This window comes from Hemitrygon akajei, chromosome 15 (assembly GCF_048418815.1).
Source record: "Hemitrygon akajei chromosome 15, sHemAka1.3, whole genome shotgun sequence".
Taxonomy (NCBI): domain Eukaryota; kingdom Metazoa; phylum Chordata; class Chondrichthyes; order Myliobatiformes; family Dasyatidae; genus Hemitrygon; species Hemitrygon akajei.
Genome location: NC_133138.1, coordinates 52,273,556 through 52,297,361, shown reverse-complemented (window position 1 = coordinate 52,297,361; position 23,806 = coordinate 52,273,556). Strand labels below are relative to the sequence as shown.

The 23,806-nt window shown below is 41.9% G+C and overlaps 1 protein-coding gene across 3 annotated transcripts in view; it reads right to left on the bottom strand.

The window, feature by feature from the left end:
* The window catches only part of slc23a1 (solute carrier family 23 member 1), a 139,358-nt gene that overhangs the window by 40,489 nt on the left and 75,063 nt on the right, over window positions 1-23,806 (bottom strand). For all 3 annotated transcript variants that reach the window (XM_073067581.1, XM_073067582.1, XM_073067580.1), the window contains 4 exons: window positions 5,773-5,892; window positions 4,396-4,553; window positions 2,579-2,667; window positions 2,019-2,086 (listed from right to left, as the gene is read on the bottom strand). In XM_073067581.1, the coding sequence (XP_072923682.1) occupies window positions 2,019-2,086; window positions 2,579-2,667; window positions 4,396-4,553; window positions 5,773-5,892 (435 nt within the window). The remainder of the gene's footprint in view (window positions 1-2,018; window positions 2,087-2,578; window positions 2,668-4,395; window positions 4,554-5,772; window positions 5,893-23,806) is intronic.

Here is a 23,806-nt window from a genome sequence, read left to right as displayed (position 1 = left end):
CACTCATCTACAATAGTGTCCTCTGGCATTTAACACCACTAACAGTGTACATATTTTAAACAGTATGTACAGTATAATGTGCATATAAAACCCAATGGGTAATAAATATGAAAAGCACTTATGTTGCTGGACATTAAAATGCAATTTTACTTTGAATTTACTCAGCATCCATTAAACTTCAAAGCTAAGATTGGGTGATTCAGATTGTAAGCAATCATCACAAAAACTCTTATTAAATTATTTTACCATGTATTATTCCAAAAGAATTTCTCTATAGTAATGCGGCTGAATGCTTTAAACAGAAAATACTTGTGGGTTTCCCCCATTTCCTCCCTCAAAGTGCTCCAGCTTCATAGGACAATTAGCCATTAGACTCTCTAGTGTATTGGGAGTGGTAGAGGCTGAAGGGATAGGAGGTGAATGATTAGTGTATATGGAATGGACACTTAATAGTCAGCATGGACCTGAAGTCAAAGGGCTGCAGATTCCGTAAAACAGCTACACTCTACTATCAAATTACACAGAAGGCAAAATGCATTTAAATTGTGATATGCTTCAAAAAGAAAAAAAAATACAAGACTATAAGACACAGGGGCAGAATTAGGCTATTCGGCCAATTGAATCTGCTTTGCCATTCTATCATGGCTGATACATTATCCCTTGCAACTCCATTCCCTTGCCTTCTCCCTGTAACTTTTGACACCCTGACTAATCAAGAAACTATTAACCTCTGCTTTAAATATACCCAATGACTTGGCCTCCACAGCCATCTGTGGCAATGAATTCCAAAGACCCACCATCCTCTGGGTAAAGAAACTCCTCCTCGTGTATTTTTTTCTATTCTGAGGTTATACCCTCTGGTGCTAGACTCCTCTACTGCAGAAAATACCCTCTCCAAATCCAATCTAACTAGGCTTTTCAATATTCAATAGGTTTCAATGAAAACTCCAGTGGGTTCAGGCCCTGAGCAACCAAATGCTCCTCATACAATAACCTTTTCATTCCTGGAATCATTCTAGTGAACCTCCTCTGGATTTCTCTCCAATGTTAACCCATTCATTCTTAAATAAGGGCACAAAACTGTTTACAATAATCCAAGTACTGTCTGATCAATGCCTTATTAAGTAGTACATCCTTGTGTGATATTTAATTGTTCCCTCAAATTTATGAATGTGTTGTAGTTTTCAAAAATTCAAAGTAAATCTAGAAAGCAAATTACATTGCAGCTTTGATTGTCTTGTTTTAAATTTGCATTGTTAAGCAGTTAAGTGCAAAGTGCAAGCAAAATTTCATCAATTGACCTACTTGGTTCGATGGGGTTTCAGACTCCAGGGTGCCCATTGCAATTTCTATTTTTGGTTATGTATAGGGATTCACTGAAACCACCAGTAATAGGAATAAAGGTGACATTACCATTATATACTGATCCTGTTAGGGGTTTTAGCTCGGATAAGAAACTAATTATTTATAAGAAGAATTTCTCAAATATGCAAAGTGGTATACATTATTCATTTTGAAATATCCATTCAAATGTAACACAGTTCAGAATCTTGGGGATAATCTGCAGAATATACAGACTGAAAGTGGGAAGTTTCCTGACAACTGCCAAAAAATATTTCATGGCTATATGTTTAAATTTCCATTTCTAAGAAGAAGAAAAAGAATGCAATGCAATATAAAAAATACTATTTTTGAGATGAAAGTCTTCATCAATGCTGACTATTTGTCACTTCAATGTTTAAGCTACTCAAACATATTGATTTCCATTTTATTGGCATTCCCCCAACCCATCCACCATACAAGTGATAAGCTGTTAAGATAATTATATTTTTAAAATGCTTTCAATCTGCCAAGCCACCAAGAACTGGATACATTTTTTCATTTGAAAAATGGGTGACTCTACCAAGGATTTGAAATGGAAAAACTGGATAATAAAAAAAACTGAAAACGATTTCCCTTTGGAGCCAGCAGTTGATTTCCTTGTCGGTATCAACAAAGCTTCATATTTGATACTTTACTTCTCTTATCCTTGGATGCCATATGTGACTTGTGTTGAATGGCAAGGTCCAATTTCCATAAATCTCCTCTGTAAAGTAAATCATGGAAATTAATGATGAATTATTGTTCCAAAATACTTCTTTAAAATATATTTGCATCCCATTCACTTTATAGATACCTTGTCAAGTTTAATGCCTAAATTCAATAACCACTTTTCAGTGTGATATGGCATGGCAGGTTGTGTATTGTTCAAAAGAATGATTTAGTGGTCAAGAGGTTTGCAACCAGTTCTTATCTAGAACATGCAGGTTTGTCTAAATTTTAGACTGTAAAATTTAACAGCTTACTCAAATACAGTGTGTACATCTGTGTGTACATAATGCAACAGGGAGTTTGAGTGATAGCATTCTCAGATGTACTTTTTTACAATGCCCCACATTTTACACCAGTGAGATATAACCAGAGTGCGCAATTATCATTGTGTTAGTCATTGAATGATGAGCAGTAGCCTAGAATTGTACTTTTGAGGATTTGTAAATGCTTTGCTCAGTTAATTCTTAACAGAAGAAGCTTTAAATACCTTCAGTTGGACACTTCCATTTGTCTAGAGCAAGAATAGCTCTGGCAGGAACAAGAAACGCTAGGGCACTTGCTTGAAATAAGGGAAGCCTAAGCAAATCAAAATTTAGAAAGTTTAACAAAGCAGACAAGACTGAATTTTAAGCAGCTGTAATTTTGGTGATCATGATCTGCAAATTACTGCATGCTTTGTGCACAATAATTAATGACACTTCAACGTAGCTTTAATTGATTGCTTTGTTATCAGCTTTAATTAGCAAAGTAATACATAATTATGGATCAAATGCATGTTCTAAATGTCCTAGAGTAGCTGCATTATTTTTGGGTCAAATTTTCCGAAGCTTATCTTGCTTCTCTTTGTTTAAAAAAAAATCATCCCAAGGAAATGCACTAATCCTAACCTCACCATCAAACCCTCAGATAAATGGGGTACTGTAGTAGTCTGGTGGGCTGACATCTACCTTGCAGTGGCCCAGTGACAACTCTGACACCTCCTCTTACGTAATTACCTCTCAAACAGGACACCACCAAGAAGCACCAGGCCATTGTCTCCCACACCATCACTGACCTTATTAGTGCTGGGTTTCTCTCATCAACCCTGCACCTCCCATTTCTACCTCCTACCCAAGATCCAGAAACCTATTGGTCCAGGTCGACCCATTGTTTCAGCTTGTTCCTGTCCCTCTGAACTCATATTGGCATACCTCGACTCTGCCTTATCCCCCCTAATTCAGTCCCATCTTATCTACATCCATGACACATCACACACTCTAGATCCTTCCAAATGATTTCAAGTTCCCTAGCCCCCATCATCTTATTTCCTCTGTGGATGTCCAGTCCCTATACATTTCCTTCACCCGCCAGGAAGGCCTCAAATCTCTCCATTTCTTTCTTGACACCAGACCCAACTAATTCCCCTCCACCACCACTCTCCTCCTTTTTCAAAGAAAGGGGCTTCCCTTCCTCCACCATCAATGCTGCCCTCACCTGCATCTCTTCCACTTCACACATGTCTGCTCTTACCCCATCCTCCCGCCATCCTACCAGGGATAGGGTACCTCTTGTCCTCACCTACCACCACACCAGACTCCGCATCCAGCACATAATACTCCAGAATTTCTACCATCTCCAATGGGATCCCACCACTAAGCACATCTTTCCCTCCCCCCACATCACCCTCCGACTTTCGGCTTTTCGCAGGGATCGCTCCCTACGTGATTCCCTTGTCCATTCATCCCTCCCCACTGATCTCCCTCCTGGCACTTACCCTTGCAAGCGGAACAAATGCTACACCTGCCCCTACACTTCCCCCTCACTACCCTTCAGGGCCCCAAACAATCCTTCCAGGTGAGGTAACACTTCACCTGTGAGTCTGTTGGAGTCATCTACTGTATCCAGTGCTTCCGGTGTGGCCTCCTGTATATCAGTGAGACTCGACGTAGATTGGGAGTCTGTTTTGCTGAGCACCTATGCTCTGTCCACCAGTGAAAGTAGAATTTCCCAGTGGCCACCCATTTAAATTTCACTTCCCATTCTGGTATGTCAATGCATGGCCTCCTCCACTGTCTTATTATATTCCATTTGGGCAGCCTCCAACCTGATGGCATGAACATCGATTTCTGTAACTTCCTAACTCTTTACTTCATCCCCCCCCTCCCGATTTCCCCCATCACCTTCTGTTTATCTCTCCCTTGCCCCACCTTTTAAATCTACTCCTCATTTAACTCGCAACCTTCTTTAATTATAGTAATATTCGAGCCGATGATGAAAAGCTTTTAAAAGGAAAAAAATGACCCATGTTATTCAGAAGTCACATACCTGCATCCAACAGTTGTCTGAATAAGTGTAGTAATTCCAACACAAGTGAAGATGGTACCAATCAGCTGACTGACAGTATGCTGATCTTTTCCAACACAGAGTGACTCTGCCAGCAGAAAGGGTACAGCTATGGTTCCACTAAAGCAGGTCAAGTAGTGCTGGAAGTCCAAGATAAAGTTTTGTAAACAGGAACTCCCTTAAGTTCTAATATACAAATAATTCACTTCAAAAATAACAAAAAAACAATGCTGCCAATCTGAAATAAAACTAAAACTATTGGAAATATTCAAGATGACCAGGCACCATTTGTGGAGAAAATCATCAATGTTACAGACCTGGGAAAAGTCAAAGATAAAACAAGCTTTGCAAAGTTGGAAAAAGGAAATGGATATCTACATGGTTTCTTATAGAATGGAGAATGGGAGAGAGGATTAAGAAGGTGAAGAGAACAATGAGGGGATTATCTTTTTAAATCTCAGCTGATAGATTCGTTCCATTTGTCTTTTGGTAGGGCATTTTCAGCTTTACTATGAAAATTACAAAATAAAACCATTTATTCAGAAAATGAGAACAATGATCAGTGCAGGCCCTTTGGCCCATGATGTTGTGCTAACCCTTTAAGCCTCTTCAAGATTATTTTAACTCTTCCCTGATGTATAGCCATCTATTTTTCACTAATTCATGTGCTCATTTAAGAGTTTCTTAAACGTAGTAAGAGGTAATTATATTTCTGCAATGAGCCCTGTAAGGTTATAAATTAAAACACAGAATTTTGATAAACTCAAGAGATTATGAAATTCAAAGGTGTTGCTATTGTTGGAAAGCAAACCATAATGCAATTTAATTCATATGAACAAATATCCTGAAAGTCTCTTAGTCTCATGCCAAACACATTATCAAATTCAGTTCAAAAATTCTTGTGATTTTTATTTGATCTACAAAAGTCCATGTTGAAATGAAGCAACTTTCAGGAACTGTATTTCCTTTCTACCTCTTATTCTATAAGGCAAAATAGCAATACCTCTGCAGGCTGTACCACCATACTAAAATTTTAATTAGAATTTCAATATATAGACCGGCTGGGCAGAAACATACACCTCCTGTTCTGACAGACAGATGATTCTGGTGATATTTTGCCTTAGGTTGTTATAAATAGTTTCATTCCTTCAATCCCCTTGACAACTCTTCAGCAAAAGCTAACAGCAAGGACAGCTCGGAATAAAAAAAAACGTCAGACACAAGAATTAACTGAAAAATAGCCCCAACCAATATTTACCTCAAGTGCAAAGATCTAGAGGAGATAACAATAAAGACATTAATTGCCAAGATCAAAAAATGCACATTTACAAAATGAACAAGTAGAAGCAAAATGAATACCTGAAATCCAAGCAAAATGCAAAGGTACCAAGGAGGAACATCTTCTATTTTGTAGATCATATCAAAACTGCTGTTAGGAAGTGTGGATGATGATGGATCATTTACATCAGTTTCATTAGTCTAGGAAACACAACCCGAGAGAAAACAGGGTTACAAAATCTTTTAACAATTGTGATTTGTTGTTACATCCAGATACAAGTCACATTTCAACTATCATTCGCAACCAGAATAAATGGTGAACCATACAAAAGTAACTTTCTGACATGGCTTTTGATAGCAATGGAATATCTATGACTAAAAATCTGATACATTTTGAAGGAAGAATCTGCAGCACAGTTCCAAGACAATGCAGGCCAACCGTTTCTCTGCTCACATAACAGTCTACAACAAGTACACTCTCATTTGGTTGGGCTGGTGAATATAATCTTGCCACTTTTGTCCTTCAAGAAACTCAATACATAAACAATTAAGCAATGATGTGGTACCAATCTGAAGCAGCGTGGTTATTTATTCTCCAGACATCTACCTCATGACCAAAGAATCTTACGCCCCATTTAAGAATATAATTACCAAGTCAGTCCAAGTAAAACCCTTCATTAATTGTAAGGACCAACACATAATTGTTTTGTTCATTTGCCCACTGAGTTAGTTAAGCGGACAGTGTTGGTGGAGAGATGCAATATATTCCTTGAATAAATAAAGTCCAAGTCTGCTTTGTGCAAAGTTGCTCTTGATAGTCTGTCTTTTAACATAATTGCTTCAATGGAATTGATGCACCATCAATAACTCTCGGAGACGGGAGGTGAATGATAGGCTTTTATTAGCAGCAAAAGGGAGCACGGCATCTCGGAGACTGAGGGAGGAGCAGTGCCCCAATCGCCTTTATACAGGGGTCTGTGGGAGGAGCCACAGGAGCAGTCAGCAGAGGGGCATGTGCAGACAGGTATATGTAGTTTACCACAGGAATGCCGGGCTGTAAAGATTGTTCACGTTAATGTAAATGTTGAAAAGCAATAAAACCATGCACAAATTCAGTTAAGTGTGTCCTGATGAAGCCTGAAACATTGGTGGTTTATTCTGTTCTATAGACAGCCTGACACGCAGAGTTTCTCCAGTGTTTTGAGAGTCTAACTTAATTAAAACAGCATAAAGACAAAAAAGCATAAATCAATGACAATGGCAAATGCAAAGAAAGATTGAAAGGGAATTAGTTTTAATGTATGTAAAATATGGTTATTAGGCTGCTGATTTAGACTGTTGGATATGGGATTACTGTATCTTGGAAGCAGGCAGCTTTCCTGGGACTGATTAAGTATATTACATCTACCAGGAAAGTACGAATAAACAGGGGTACATGAAACAGGGAAAGACTCATACAAGATGGCACAGTAGTGCAACTAATAGAGATATTGGCTCATATGTCAGACACTGGGGTTCAATCCTGTCTTTGAGTATTGTCTGTGTGGAGTGTGTATATCCACACAGTCTTCCTGGTGCTCCAGCTTCCTCCAGCAACACAAAATGTACAAGTTGGCAAGTGAAATGCCTCGACTGCTTCAGTGAGTGAAAGAACATTGGAATTCAAGTCGGATTAGTGAGATCGGGCTGTAGATGGTTGGCAAAGGCTGAAGCATTTTTTTCTGTACCATTCTGCGCAGTCTTTCCCTAATGATTGCAGACATCGAATGCGACCTTGCAATCAAACTAACAAGGCAAGAAGAAAAAAGAAAGCAGCATCACACTCACTGAGGCCAAGCCTCTACCTGTGAGATATGTGGAACAGACTGCACCTATTGTCTGCATGCTTACTCAACAAATCTGTTGTGATATATCTGCATCCAGAGTGACTTATTGCGGTCACAAGTAAGATTTATTTGAAGTAGGGTATTATTAACTATGGGTCGGCTGGTCGTGCAGTGGCATCAACCCTGGACTTCGGGGTGGATTGTCCTGAGATCGAATCTTGCCAGGTCCCAACCCGGGCAGCAGCAGTGTCGGCACAGCAGAAAGGCCCAGCAATCTACTTCTCAGTCTTGCCGTGAAATCCCTATGGACAACTACACGATCCATGGAGTTTCCATGACTTGACGGCACTCAACAGCAACAACAATTATCAACTATAATCATAGATATGTGTGTGGAGAGAGCAGCAATATTGTGAAGGGTGAACCAAAATACTAATGTGCAACTTAAACCTTTGGGCAAATTTAATTTTGAGTTCTACCAAATTATTGCCAATACCTCATTTTTATATAGCGTTTAAAAAAGTAAGGGAAAAAGCAACCATCTTGGCATTAATTTGCATTGTACAAGCCAAAGTTTGCCCACTCACTTTGTTAAAAAAAATTGCATTTACAGAACAGAAAGAAAGAGAACAGACCAAAAGGGACAAGGTGCCCCCACCTACTTTACCCACCCACCTGATTTGTTAAAAACTAAAAAGAATATTGCATGCTGTGTAGATGAAAAAATAGAACTTCTATGTTTTCCAATAACTTATCGTCAACCTTCCTATAATGCCCATCATTGTGACTTTTGAGAGACTTCTGGAGCTTAGAAAAATAGAGGGCTATGGGTAACCCTAGTAATTTCTAAGGTAGGGACATGTTCGGCACAACCTTGTGGGCCGAAGGGCCTGTATTGTGCTGCAAGTTTTCTGTGTTTCTATGTGACATCAGCAAGTAGCCAAGCTATTCATATATAACAAACATTTGAGATTCCAGCTTGCATTTTACCAGGGATGTCACTAGCTATTTCCCTCTTAGTACACTCTTACTCTGGTCTTCAAGGAGAGGGAAATCAAGAGTAATATTCCCAAAAAGCAAAAGGTTAAAGAACAAGATCAAGCAGAGACACACATGAGAGATGGCAGGGTATTATCTTGGCAATACAGAGAAATAAAAGTCAGGCCATTTAGAAAAGCTACAGTTACAGAGGCACAGATCAAAAAAAAAGACTAGGAAAAGAAAATACAAGTATAACAATAAGTCAGCAACAAGCAAAACTCAAAGCAAACTATTAGCACAGTCGTAGTAAAGATGATTAGAGAAATAGTAAAGACCATAAGATGATAAGATATAGAAGCAGTGTTAGGCCATTTGGCCCATCAAGCCTGTTCTGCCATTTCATCATGGCTGATCCAATTTTCCTCTCAGCCCCAATCTCCTGCCTTCTCCCTGTATCCCTTCATGCCCTGACCAGTTAAGAATCTATCACCCTCTGCCTTAAATGTACATAAAGATTTGGCCTCCACAGCTGCCTGTGGCAAAGAATTCCACAAATTCACCACTCTCTGGCTAAAGAAATTCCTCCTCATCTCTGTTCTAAAAGGATGTCCCTCTATTCTGAGGCTGTGTCCTCTGGTCTTAGACTCTCCCAGCACAGAAAACAAACTCTCCACATCCACTCCAACAAGGCATTTCACCATCCAATGTGGTCACCCCTCATTCTTCTGAATTTGAGTGAATACAGGCCCAGAGCCATCAAATGCTCTTCATATGACAAGCTTTCAATCCTGGAATCATTTTTGTGAATTTTCTTTAAACCCTCTCCAATTTTAGCACATTCGGCACAGGGACCCAAAACTGTTCACTATGCTTCAAGAGAGGCCTCACCAGTACTTTATAAAGTCTCAGCCTTACATCCTTGCTTTTACATTCTAGTCCTCTTGAAATGAATGTTAACATTTCATTTGCCTTCCTCACCACAGACTCAACCTGCAAATTAACCTTTCAGGAATCCTGCACATGGACTCCCAAGTACCCTAGCACCTCAGATTTTTTAATTTTCTCTCCACTTAGAAGAAAAATAGTTTACCCTTTCATTTTGTTTACCAAAGTCCATGACTGTGCACTTCCTGACGTTGTATTCCATCTGCCATTTCTTTGCCCATGCTCCTAATCTACCTAAGTCCTTCTGTAACCTCTCTACTTCCTCAAAACTTTGCAACAAAACCATCAGTTCCATTATCAAAATCATTGACATATAACATAAAAAGAAGCAATCCCAACACAGACTCCTGTGGAACACCACTAGTCACCAGCAGCAAGCCAGAAAATACCCCTTTATTCTCACTCTTTGCCTCCTGCCAATCAGCCAGACCTTCATCCATGACAGAATCTCTCCTGTAATACCATGGGCTCATAACTTGTTAAGCACCGTCATGTGTGGCTTTCTGAAAATCCAAGAACACAACATCAACAAATTCTCCGTTGTCTATCCTGCTTGTTATTTCTTCAAAGAATTCAAACAGATATGTCAAGAAAGATTTTCCCTTGAGGAAACCATGTTGTCTACAGCCTATTTTATCATGTGCTTCTAAGTACCCTGAAGTGTCATCCTTAATGATTGACTCCAACATCTTCCCAACCACTGAGGTCAGAGTAACTGGCCCATAGTTTCCTTTCTTTTGCTTCTCTTTTTCTTGAAGAGTGGAGTGACATTTGCAATTTTCCAGTCTTCTGGAACCACTCCAGAATCTAGTAATTCTTGAAAGATCATTACTAGTGCCCCCATAATACCTTCAGCCACCTCCTTCAGAACTCTGGGGTGTACACCATCTGGTCTAGGTGACACATCTGTTTTCCAAGAACCTTCTCTCTAGTTACGGTAACTTCACACACTTCATGCCCCCGACACCTGGAACTTCCACCATACTGCTGGTATCTTCCACAGTGAAGACTCATGCAAAGTACTTTTTCAATTCATCCGCCATTTTGTTGACAATTGGCAGGCAAGTAGACATTGGCTGTTGGTGCAAATAATATAGGCAAGGCTCTAAAAGAATGCCCCACATTGAAAATCTGTAAAACATGTCAGGCACAATCTGTGGAAAGGGAAACAAAATGCAACCATTGTTGGTAGAATCTCAGGTGGTGACGAGAGGGCATACAGGAGTGAGATATGCCAACTAGTGCAGTGGAGTGGTGGTGCAGCAACAACCTGGCACTCAACGTCAGTAAGATGAAAGAGCTGATTGTGGACTGCAGGAAGGGTAAGACAAAGGAACACACACCAGTCCTCATAGAGGGATGAGAAGTGGAGAGAGTTAGCAGCTTCAAGATCCTAGGTTTTCAAGATCTCTAAGGATCTAACCTGGTCCCAACATATTGATGTAGTTATAAAGAAGGCAAGACAGCAGCTATACTTTATTAGGAGATTGAAGAGATTTGGCATGTCAACAAATACACTCAATAACTTCAATAGTTGTACCATGGAAAGCATTCTGACAGGCTGAATCACTGTCTGGTATGGAGGGGCTTCTGCACAGGACCGAAAGAAGCTACAGAAGGTTGTAAATCTAATCAGCTCCATCCTGAGCACCAGCCTACAAAGTAACCAGGACATCGTTAGGGAACGGTGTCTCAGAAAGGCAGCGTCCATTATTAATGACCTCCAGCACCCAGGGCATGCCCTTTCCTCACTGATACCATCAGGTAGGAGATACACTCAGCAATTCAGGAACAGCTTCTTCCCCTCCGTCAATCGATTCCTAAATGGGCAATGAATCGTTGGACACTATCTCACTTTTTAAAAAATATACAGTATTTCTATTTTTGCACTTTTTAAAAATCTATTCAATATATGTAGAAGATTTACTTGTTTATTTTATTTTTTTTATTTTTTCCTCTCTGCTAGATGATGTATTGCATTGAACCGCTGCTGCTAAGTTAACAAATTTTACATCACATGCTGGTGACAATAAACCTATTTCTGATTCTGAAAATGATCATGATGAGTCTGGAGTCAAACAAGGCTTAGATAGCGGATTGCCTTTTCTGAAGACATGCAGACCAAATACAATATTTTCATTAAAAGATGCAGAGTAACACCTTTGGACCAATAGTTCAGAACTCTGGCTTCCCATACAATAAGGTAACCACTACAATACTGTACTCTAATGTCACAACCGTGGACACTAATGCGGAGTCTACGCAATCTCACGGGCAGGCAGCTGAAAGAAGATAGCAATCACGCACGTGAGAATGCCCACATTCCAGCCAATTAAGGTATCTTGTACTAAACTCTCTTCCTTTTGTTTCAGTCTTGCCATGTTTTGACTGAGGGACAGCAACGGCAACACTCCCCAATCACTTTAGTCCTTATTGCAGGAAAGATTAGTGAATTAAAAAGAAACTGTTAAAGCAGTAGTATTAATTTAGTTCTAGGTTACTTCTTTTGAGCCACAATGCAGCTTTAGTGTTTAGTTTGAGAGTTTTTAGTTCACGGCCATGTCGGCCTTGCATTTATTATTTTCCTTTGTTCTAAGTCCAGTGAACTGTTCATTCCTTGGCTGTGTCCCTTGAGTCCGTAAGACTTGAACACCAAAATGGACCCAGTGCAGAGAGGACAGCTGAAATCCTCCCTGAGCTTCATTGTCAGGTGAGGGAGAAGTTAAAGTCATTGGAGGGTGGGATGGCAGAAATGGCTTCCACAGAGCGACAACTACTCTCAGAGTAGCAAACCAGTCCATGCTCAAAGAACAGGTGACAGCACTCACAACACTGGTACAGCAAATCACGACACATAGTCTGAGTTTTGTGTTCAGGCAGGGGAGAGGTTAAAGTCAGTGGAGGCTGAATTAGCAGGAAGGGCTCTAACAGTGTGACGACTACTATCAGATCAGCAAGGCCAGTCCATGCTGAAAGAATAGGTATCAGAGCTCACGACGATGGCTCAGCAATTCACAACAGGAGGATTAGGAGGCAGCCATTACTGCGCTCACTGCCGCTATTCAGTAGCCCTCTGCCAGGGCAGCCACACTTCCAGCACTGGCATGTTCCCCATCCTCCTCTATTGCAGCTCCAGCCCCGAATGCCCCGATTCCCTTGGCCACTTCCTGATCTGAACCAAGCATTCCTCCAACCTGTTGATAATCCAGCGACCCTGGGGACAGCTACCGGAACTTAGTGTGATCTGCCTTTCCAAGCCCAGCCAGGCCGGTTCAGAAATGATGCTTGCATGGCGAATTTCTTCAACGACTCCCAGTCAGCCTGTTCAATGCCCTGTGAGAATAAGGTTCTCACGCAGACTAACCTTTTCAACAATATGTAGTTGAGCTCTAGACAGTGTCTGACCTTCCAGTACGGGGTCAGCAGATTGCCCACTGACTCCTGAACCTGCTCCAAGGGAGAGGGACAGCGAAAGACCAAGCAGTAAAGTTCCACACTCTTGCGGTCCAGATGTATGGTACAAAGTATCTCCCATCACTGCCTTCCCTCATGGGCTGAGCTCAGAGTTCTGGCATAACATCGCAGTGTGTGATGAACAGGACAGCCAGATGACCAGATAAATCTGGCCATTTGAATAGACAACCAGGCAGCTGAGTAGCACAGAGAGAGAATGCCCTGAACCTCCTGCTCATTAGATCTCTGCCTGCCTCCAGCCCATAGAACCACAGAACATTACAGCACAGTACAGGCCCTTCAGCCTTCCATGTTGTGCCGATCCATATAATCCTTATAAAAAGTACTAAACCCACACTATCCCATAACCCTCTATTTTTCTTTCATCCATGTGCCTGTTCAAGAGGCTCTTAAATACTCCTAATGTTTTAGCCTCCACCGCCATCCCTGGCAAGTCATTCCAGGCACTCACAACCCTCTGTGTAAAAAACTTACCCCTGATGCCTCCCCTAAACTTCCCTCCCTTAATTTTGTACTTATGGCCTCTGGTGTTTGCTATTGGTGCCCTGGGAAACAGGTACTGACTATCCACCTTATCTATGCCTCCCATAATCTTGTAGACCTCTATCAAGTCCCCTCTTATTCTTCTACGCTCCGAAGAGAAAAGTCCCAGCTCTGCTAACCTTGCTTCATATGACTTGTTCTCCAATCCAGGCAACATCCTGGTAAATCTCCTCTGCACCCTCTCCATAGCTTCCACATCCTTCCTATAATGAGGTGACCAGAATTGAACACAATACTCTAAGTGCGGTCTCACCAGAGATTTGTAGAGTTGCAACATGACCTCTCTACTCTTGAACTCAATCCCCCTGTTAATGAAGCCTAGCATCCCATAGGCTGTCTTAACTACCCTATCAACCTGCGTAGTGACCTTGAGGGATGTATGGATTTGAACCCCAAGGTCCCTTTGTTTATCCACACTCTTAAGTAACTGACCATTAATCCTGTACTCAGTCTTCTGGTTTGTCATTCCAAAATACATCACCTCACACTTTTCCAGATTGAACTCCATCTACCATTTTTCTGCCCAACTCTACAGCCTGTCTATATCCTCTTGTAACCTTCGACAATCTGCAGCTCCATCCACAATTCCTCCAATCTTCATGTCATCTGCAAACTTACTCACCCATCCTTCTGCCTCTACATACAGGTCATTTATAAAAATCACAAATAGCAGGGGTCCCAGGACAGATCCCTGTGACACTCCACTAGTCACCAACCTCCAGGCAGAATACTTTCCTTCCACAACTACCCTCTGCTTTCTTCCTTTAAGCCAATTTTTTATCCAAACAGCCAAGGTTCCACTTATCCCATGACTCATGACTTTCTGGATGGGTCTGTCATGAGGGACCTTGTCAAATGCCTTGCTAAAGTCCGTGTAGACCACACCCACTGCCCTACCCTCATCAATTTATTTTGTTACCTCTTCAAAAAACTCAATCAGGCTCGTGAGACACGATCTTCCCTTCACAAAGCCATGTTAACTATCTATGAGTAGACTGTACTTCTCCAAATGCTCGTAGATCCTATCCTTAAGAATCCTTTCCAGTAGTTTGCAGACCAGTGACATAAAACTCACCGGTCTATAGTTCCCGGGTGTCTCCCTATTACCTTTTTTAATCAAGGGAACTACATTTGCCATTCTCTAGTCCTCTGGCACTTCCCCTGTAGCCAAAGAGCATTCAAAGATCATAGCGAATGCTCCTGCGATCTCTTCTCTCAATTCCCACAACAACCTGGGGTGTATCATATCCGGCTATGGGGATTTATCAATCTTGATGTTTTTAAGAAGATCCAGCACTTCTTCCGTAATTTCCAGATTATCCAGCACACAGGCCTGCTCTACTTCAACCTCACCCTGATCAAGATCCTTTTCAGTTGGGAATACTGAAGCAAAGTATTTAATTAGAACCTCCCCAACCTCCTCCGCCTCCAGGCACATGTTGCCCTCTTTATCCATTAGCGGTCCCACCTTCGTTCTCGTCATCCTCCTGTTCTTCACATATGCATAGAACGCCTTGAGGTTCTCCTTAATCCTACATGCCAAGGCCTTCTCATGCCCCCTTTGAGCTCTCCTAAGTCCTTTCTTTAGCTCCTTCCTGGCTACTCTATATTTCTCATGAGCCCATCCTATTTCCTGCTTCTTATATCTAAAATATGCTTCCTTTTTCCTCTTGACGAGTTGCCTCACATGTTTCGTCAGCCACAGTTCCCTTTTCCTACCATTTTTTCCTTGCCTCAGTGGGACAAACCTATCCTGAACCCTCTCACATCATCCAGTACACAGCCTGCATGCAGGTGAGGGGTGGAGGGTCAGACTCCACCTCACTCAGGAGGAAGACTGACACAGAGGAACAAGATTGCTGCCTCTCCAGGGCTCTTCTGTATCGGGTCCCAAGTGCTCAACAAGAAGGAGAATTCTGATGAGTCAATTCTCCCTGTAAGCATCTGCCCCTAATCAAATGTTCTGTGCTATAGTTTGCTATGACTGAATAATGTTCCCAGCTTCCTCATATGGGTGGGTTCCATACCCATGAACTTCAGGCATTTATCGACTCCGAGGAGGCCAGAGGCCTCGTGGATATCTCTCAGGCTCAAAGATGGGGAGCTTCCACTCAATAACTGAGGGAGAATATTGAGATCAAAGCTCTGGATAGTCAGCATCTGGGCATCAGCAAGATCCACCTTTCGACAGTACCCCTCCAACCAGAGCTCGAGGGCAACCATAGGGAACAGCTCTCCTTCGATCATGTTGATTCACCTGAACAGTTGCTGGTGCTTGGTCTTCCCTGAGAGTGGAGAGCCACACCAGGCTACATGGGACCATTCATAGTGGAGAAGGCTATCAACAGAGCTTCCTGTAGGCTGCGGCTACAATCATCCATGAAGATTCATCCAGTGTGTCATGCTTCAAGCCCAGTGGTTTCCTCTCCCCTTGCTCCAGTAACCACTCCCCCACCTGGCTTGGTTGATGGATCCACGGTCTAATCTATGTGTTGCATCCTGGCATCTCGCCAGGTGTGGGGCAATATCCAGTTCCTCGATGATTGGAAGGGGTAAGGGCCAGAAGAATATTCTTGGGTTCCAGCTCTACACATCCTGGACATGCAGGATTTCCAATGGGCACAGGCCTCTAGCGGTACAGATGCTGCACCTAGAGAGGGGGTCTTGTCGCAAGCATAGACACTGCTGTGGCGCCTGGGTGCTCTCGCAGCCTGGTAGCTGAAAGAAGACAGCAATCGCGCACATGAGAATGCAGCCAACCAACCAATTAGAATTTCTTTCTAATAGTATTTAACTCTCTTCCTTTTGTTTCAGTCTTGTCAAGTCTTGATCAAAGCACAGTAAAGACAATGCTCCCTGTTTACCTTAGCCCACATTCCAGAAAGATAATTAGTGACTTCGATAGATGTTTTTAAAAGAGCGGTATTAATTTAGTTCTTGGTTACTGCTTTTGAGCTGCAGTGACAGAGTTAGTTTTTTTAGTGAGATTGAGAGTTCATTATTTTCCTTTGTTCTGTACAGTTCTTATTAAAACTAAGAGAATTGTTTATTCCGTATCTGTGTCACTCCCTCTGTATTTGGGCCATCATTGAAGCTCTGTGTCACCTAAAAAGAATAATGATGGAATGAGACAAATTCAATGTAACACTGAATGATATAGCCTTACAGAATGGGCACCTGCCAAGATATCCAAGGGGTCTGTGTGACAATTTTTATGTTAGCAATGGATATGGGATGGTGAGCTTTGTTAACAAAGACACAACACAGCAATAGATGCATGTACTAATATTCCAATCCTGGTTGTTGCAGGGTAGTAATAATAGAAAAAATGTGTTTTTGGAGGGACTGCAGAAATGTTAGAATGGCTCCAGTGAATAGAGATAACAGTTACATGGATAGTCTCACACTGCAGGTTTTATTCTCTTTCAAAAAGAAAAAACCAGGAAATGTTATTAGTTTTTAGTATGAAGGGGACCAATTGGGTAATTTAGCAAGTTTCACATTGAGGGGATCATTCGTGACCAGAGGGCACTTGCCCGTGGACCAGTAATTAAGACTGGAAGGTACTCTTATGATATAATCTATATACTTCATTCTTTGCACTGCTCTAGACAAGAGGAATGCAGGAACATGGTATTATGGAGAAAGAGAGAAAGACTAACTGGATTGCTCTTAGAAAGAGATCCACAAAATCATGGGTGAAATGACCTTCAGACCATAGGATACAGCAGCAAAATTGGGCCATTTGGCCCATCAAGACTGTTCCACAATTTCATCATGGTTGATCCAATTTTCCTCTCAGCTCCAATCTCCTGTCTTCTCCCTGTATCCCTTCATGCCCTGACCAATCAAAAATCTATCAACCCCTGCCTTAAATATACATAAAGACTTGACCTCCACAGCTGCCAGTGGTAAATAATTCCACAGATTCACCATTCTCTGGCTAAAGAAATTCCTCATTAAGTCCATTCTAGAAGGACACCCCTCTATTCTGAGACAGTATCCTCTGGTCTTAGATTCTCCCCAGCGTAGGAAACATCTCTCCACATCCATACTATCAAGACCTTTCACCATTCAATAGGTTTTAATGCGGTCACCCGTCATTCTTCTGAATTGTAGTGAATACAGGCCTGGAGCCAACATACCTTCTTGATATGACAAGCCATTCAATCATTAAATCATTTTCAGGAACCTCCTTTGAACCCTCTCCAGTTACAGGATATCCTGTCTATGATAAGGGGCCCAAACTTGTTCACAGTTCTCTAAGTGAGGCCTCACCAATGCTTTATAAAGTCTCAACATTACATCCTTGCTCTTATATTCTAGGCCTCTTTAAATGAATGCTGACATTGCATTTGACTTCCTCACCACAGACTCAACCTGCAAATTATTTTTTAGGGAATCTGCATTAGGACTCCCAAAGACCTTTGCACATCAGTCTTTGGTATTTTCTCTCCATTTAGAAATTAGTCTCAACTCTTTCATTTCTTCCACCAAAGTGCATGACCATATACTTTCCAACACAGTACTTCATCAGCTGTTTCCCAACACAGACCCCTGTGGAACACACCTTGTCACCGGCAGCCAGTCAAAAAAAGGCTCCCTTTATTCCCATTCGTTGCCACCTGCCAATCAGCCACTGCTTTAGCCATGCTAGAATCTTCCCTGTAATACCATGGACCCATAGCTTATTAAGCAGCCTTATATGTGGCATCTTGTCAAAGGCCTTCTGAAATCCAAGGACACAACATCAACCAATTCTCATTTGTCTATCCTGCTTGTTACTTCAACAGATTACAGCAGATTTGTCAGGCAAGATTTTCCTGTGAGGAAACCATGCTGTCTACGGCCTATTTTATCATGTGCCTCCAAGTACCCCGAGACTTCATCTTTAATATTTGACTTCAACATCTTCCCAACCACTGAGGTCAGACTAACTGGCCTATAGTTTCTTTTCTTCTGCCTCATTCCCTTCTTGAAGAGTGGAGTGACATTTGCAATTTTCCAGTCTTCCGGAACCATTCCAGAATCTAGTGACACTTAATGGGGGTGTACTACAAATGAGTACCTGTATGTCCTAGTCCTTGTGCTTTAGGATGTTGCCTTTGGGCAGGTGGGGCTCGTCAGCCTTGGACGACAGCCCGCCTAGGAGAAGGAAAACTCTGATTTTAAACCTCCGCTGTCTTGCGGCCATACCCACCCATGGGAAAGTCTTTGGGAGGAAACCCCAATGAAGAAATCTGGAGCTGGAGCCCCTAAGGTAGTTTGGTGTTGTTTACAACTTCACTCTGGCAACCTCTGCGACAACACTGGTGCCAAGCTGCATCAGCATTTGCCCTTCCCTTGGACTACATTAGTGACTTGGAGAGGGGGGAACCTGCTGCATGGGCAACAGCCGGTTCTTCTAATCTCCCCGCCCAGGCTTGTGCCCTGGAGAGGACACAGTCCACCAGAGGCACAAAGCTATGATCCTCAGTGATCGACAGCTGCCTACAGAAGATATTGCCTTCAGCCTAATATACTTCAGTATTTGTGCCTTCAGTGTGCCCAAATAAACTACATCAAAAGATATCCCTCAGAAAAACACAAATCAGGTTACAAGCCATGATCTTCTGGATAAAGCACTATTGGCTCTTTCCAAACTGTTAATATTGTCTAACGGCTTGTCACTCTGCCTTTGTCATTAACTTCCCCAGACAGTAGTTAGATTGGCAAGTCAATAAGCTTTGAATCAGAATTTGAGAGAGAAGTTATATTTTAAGGAAGGGATGATTCACAAATAATCAACGCTTGGAATGCCCTAATCATTTTAAATTTCTTCATTAGCTTTCTTTAGACCCAGTCATAGATATCATCAAATTTTGCTGAGTTGTTAATCTTCACAGCTGTCATCTCATTCTGACAAGGTTTCCTGATAACTTTTAAACTATAGCTTTTGCTCTAACTTGTCATTGATATCCCAATAAATGTGTATATTTTCTTATTCCATAAATATTAATAATGAATCTATAATTGTTCCATTTCCATTTACAACACATCCCTTTAAAACAGAGGTAATCTTTTTGACAACCTTCTTATCTACAGTATTTTTAAACTTTGTAAATAAATACCTTTTTGAAAGGCTTTTATATTCCTTTTGGGAATGTTCTTTCCTTTTTTCTAATTGCATGTTTCTCCCCATTCATCAATTTATAATATTTTAAACATACCATTTAATGTTATTTTTTTCACTCACTGTTTTATATCCTGACTATTTTTGCAATTATATCTAATATCAAAGGGCACATGATCATTATAAAGCAAAATTTTTGGAATATTTCTCATAGGTTATCTGCAAGTGTGACCAGTTTTCTGTCACCTCATGTTCCAGAAATTCTTCTGAAATTTAACATTTTAAGCAAAATTATCCTTTATCAGAGTAAATATCAAATTCAATCATCATCCGTGGTAGATAAGTATTTCTTTACTGTTAGATTATTGCCAGCTAAATCACGAATACTGTATTTCAATAAAGAAGCATTAAGATTCACTGCCTTTCTCCTTAAATTAAATTCAATTGAATTGACTTTATTTCTTACATCTTTCATATACGTGAGTAGTAAAAAATTTTACGTTACATCTCTGTCTGAATGTGCAATGTGCAAATTATAGAAATTTGTAATAAATTGTATGTACAGTAAGATATTCAACAGAACAGTCAATGTAGCTTAGAAATACAACTGTGTCAGCATGAATTAATCAGTCTAATGGCCTGGTTGAAGTCACTGTCCTGGATCCTGTTGGTCCTGGCTTTTATGCTGCAGTACCATTTCCCGGATGGTAGCAGCTGGAATAGTTTGTAGTTGGGGTGACTTGGGTCCCCAATGATCCTTCAGGCCCTTTTTATGCACTAGTTGCTGTAAATGTCCTGAACAGTGGGAAATTCACATCTACAGATGCACTGGGCTGTCTGCACCACTCTCTACAGAGCCCTGCAATTGAGGGAAGTACAGTTCCCATACCAGGCAGTGATACAGCCAGTCAGGATGCTCTCAATTGTGCCCCTGTAAAAAGTTCTTATGATTGGGGGCCCATACAAACCTCTTCAACTGTCTGAAGTGGAATAGGCACTGTTGTGCCTTTTCATCACACAGCCGGTAAGTACAGACCAAGTGAGATCCTCGGTGATATGTATACTGAGGAACTTGAAGCTGTTCACCCTCACAACCCCAGATCCATTGATGTCAATAGGGGTTAGCCTGCCTCCATTCCTTCTGTAGTCCACAACCAGCTCCTTTGTTTTTGCAACATTGAGGGAAAGGTTGTTTTCTTGACACCACTGTGTCAGGATGATGACTTCTTCTCTGTAGGCTGCCTCGTTATTATTTGAGATAAGACTAATCAATGTTGTATCATCTGCAAATTTAATTAGCAGATAGAAGCTGTGGGTGGCGACACAGTCATGGGTGTACAGAGAGTAAAGGAGAGAGCTTAGGACACAGCCCTGAGGGGCTCCTGAGTTGAGGGTCAGAGGGGCAGAGTTGAGGGAGTCCACTCTTACCAACTGCCAGCAATCTAACAGGAAGTCCAGGATCCAGCTGCACAAGGCAGGGTGAAGGCCGAGGTCTCTGAGCTTTTTGTCAAGCCTGGAGGGAATTATGGTATTGAATGTTGTCCAAGAATAGCATTCTCACATAGGCATCCCTCTTCTCCAGGTATGTAAGGACAACATGAAGAGCTGTGGCTATTTCGTCATTTGTTGATCGGTTGTGTTGGTAGGCGAATTGTACGGGGTCCAGTATGGGTGGTAGCATGCTGCAGATGTAGTCCTTGACCAGCTTCTCAAAGCATTTCCTATTATTGAGGTGAGTGTGACAGGACGCCAGTCATTCAGACACGTTACCTTGGTCTTTTTAGATACAGGAATAATTGTGGATGTTTTGAAGCAGGAGGGCACTCTACATTGGGGGGGAGGGGGGGAGAGGGGGGGAGGGGGGGGAAGGGGGGAGAAGGGGGGAGAGGGGGGGAGAGGGGGGGGGAGAGAGGGGGAGAGAGGGGGAGAGAGAGAGATTAAAACTGTCTGAAAACACAACAACCAGTTGTGCCACGCACACTCTGAGAACCCGCCTGGGATGCCGCCCAGTCCCGCAGCCATGAGGTTGCTCACTCGTTAGAAACACCTGTGTACTTCAGGCTCGGAAATGACCAAGCTGCAGATCACATCGCCAGCTCTCCTCAGGGGCTCAGTGTTGGCAAAATCAAACTGAGCGTAAAGAAGATTTAGGTCATCTGGGAGAGAGGCAGCGGTGTTGGCAGCACCACGGCGTTTAGCTTTGAAGTCTGCGATGGTGTGCAGACCTGTGTCGTTGGTTCAGAGTTGTGTCTGGATCTTGCCCCTGTATTGTCGTTATACTGCCTTGATGACTTTGCATAAATCGTAGCTGCGTTTCTTGAGTTCCTGGTGGTTACCAGTGGTGAATGCTCTGTCTGGTGCGGTGAGTGCAGCATGGACAGAACTGTTGATCCAAGGTTTCTGATTTGGATAGACTCTGACCGATTTTTGGGGGACAACGTCCTCAATGCACTTCCAGATGAAGCTCGTGACCCCATCTGACTTATACTCTGCTGCTGAAGGAGGGAAGTACAAGTCTGCATTGTTGACAAAACTTGGTAACCTATTAAGAATAAGCTCTCTGAAGTATTTAGAAACCCCCATGAAAGAGGGAGACAAGAAGAAAGTATGCAGCAAGCAAATCTTAAGAGGAGGTACAAAATGGAATTCAATGGAGTTCACTGGCAAGGACTTGGGTAAGGGGTAGTGGTTAGGTAGTACCATAGTATAGTACAAGAGCAGAAGGTTTTGAAATCCTTGAAGACAATTTCAAAGGATGATGTTAAGCATTGTTGGCTTAACATCAGATCAAAATTTTAAAAGGGAATTTTGTTAGACCTTTCCAGAGATAGTTGTCAGTATCAAAGTCCTAATGCGAGGCACAATCCGCTGTTTGGACAATTTAAATGCTGGCCCAGACAGACTGGAAAAGCAGGGTGTCTGGATCAGAGGCAAGAGCTGATTCAATTTCCCCTGCTCTCCTGCAATGTTCACTCATCTCTGCACAAAGCTGAGGCTGGGAAAGTACCCTGGTGACTCTGCTTCATGGCGGTGAGCCCTACAGTGATTTGCCCTGATAATATGGGCCTACTCTGGGCTGCTCCAGGGATTCTGATCCAAGCACTCAATTTGGTTCAGACTGCTGTTGCTTGCTTCTATTGTTTGCATGATTTGTGTTTTTCTCTCTTTCTCTGTGCATTGGGTGTTGGCCTTTATTTTTTATTTGGGTTCTTTCATGTTTTTTACTTTGTGGTAGCCTGAAAGCCAACAGTTCTCAAGTTTGGATAATTTATACATTCTTTGATAATAAATGTACATCGAACTTTTTGAATCTTTGAATCATGACATTGGCAGACAATTGACAACTCAAAATTACAAACCCTATATATGTGAAAATTAAACTGATGCAAATTTAAACTTAAAAAAGGCAAGTAGCCTCTGTGCTGGCTCTTTAACACCTCTGAGGAGGAAAATCCGCTGGCTTGCCCTGTACACAACTCCAGATCCACAAGAAGGTGCTCAACTCTTAAACAGCTGAACAAACCACTCTGTTCTATCAATGCCACATTAAAGGAGAAAAGGAATATAGTCAACCCAATTTCTTGAACTTAGCACCATGTACAGACACAAAATTTGCACCCAGCCAGTCCGTTGTCTCTATTCAACAACAGTAGGAAGTAGTTTTGATACTATTGTGAAGAGCTAACTGCCAATAACCTGCTTGGGTTTCAGAGTGGCTCAGGTATCAACTCCATTATAGTTTCTGTCACGTATCAACCAATGAACAAAGAAGTGAGGTGAGGTGTGTGTCATTGTTCTTGATGTCACCGCAAGACCTGACACAGTTTCAAAGTACCCAGGTAAGATTAAAGTCAATGGACATAAAGGGGGAGGAACCTTCTCCCATGGGTGAGTCATAACCCTGCACTAAAGGAGGTCAGTCACCTCAGCCTCCTAAATTACAGGAGGCATCCTTGGAGCAGTGCTCGATTCCATCCAATACTCTTCAGCATATGAAGCATGCCACAGCTGTCTGCATCAACAATTGCCATTTATCTGCTCCCTAACTAAATGTTGTACAAGCAATACAAATGTCACAAGAAGTACCAAGCAATGACTCTTTCCAGAGTCTAGTCACCCATCCTTGGCATTCATTGGCATTAGCATTGCACCTAGGGGAGGACAGAGGAGGGAACAGGATGATCAGAAACAAACTGGATCCATCACTTATTTGCAGATGCTACAAGAATCAGAA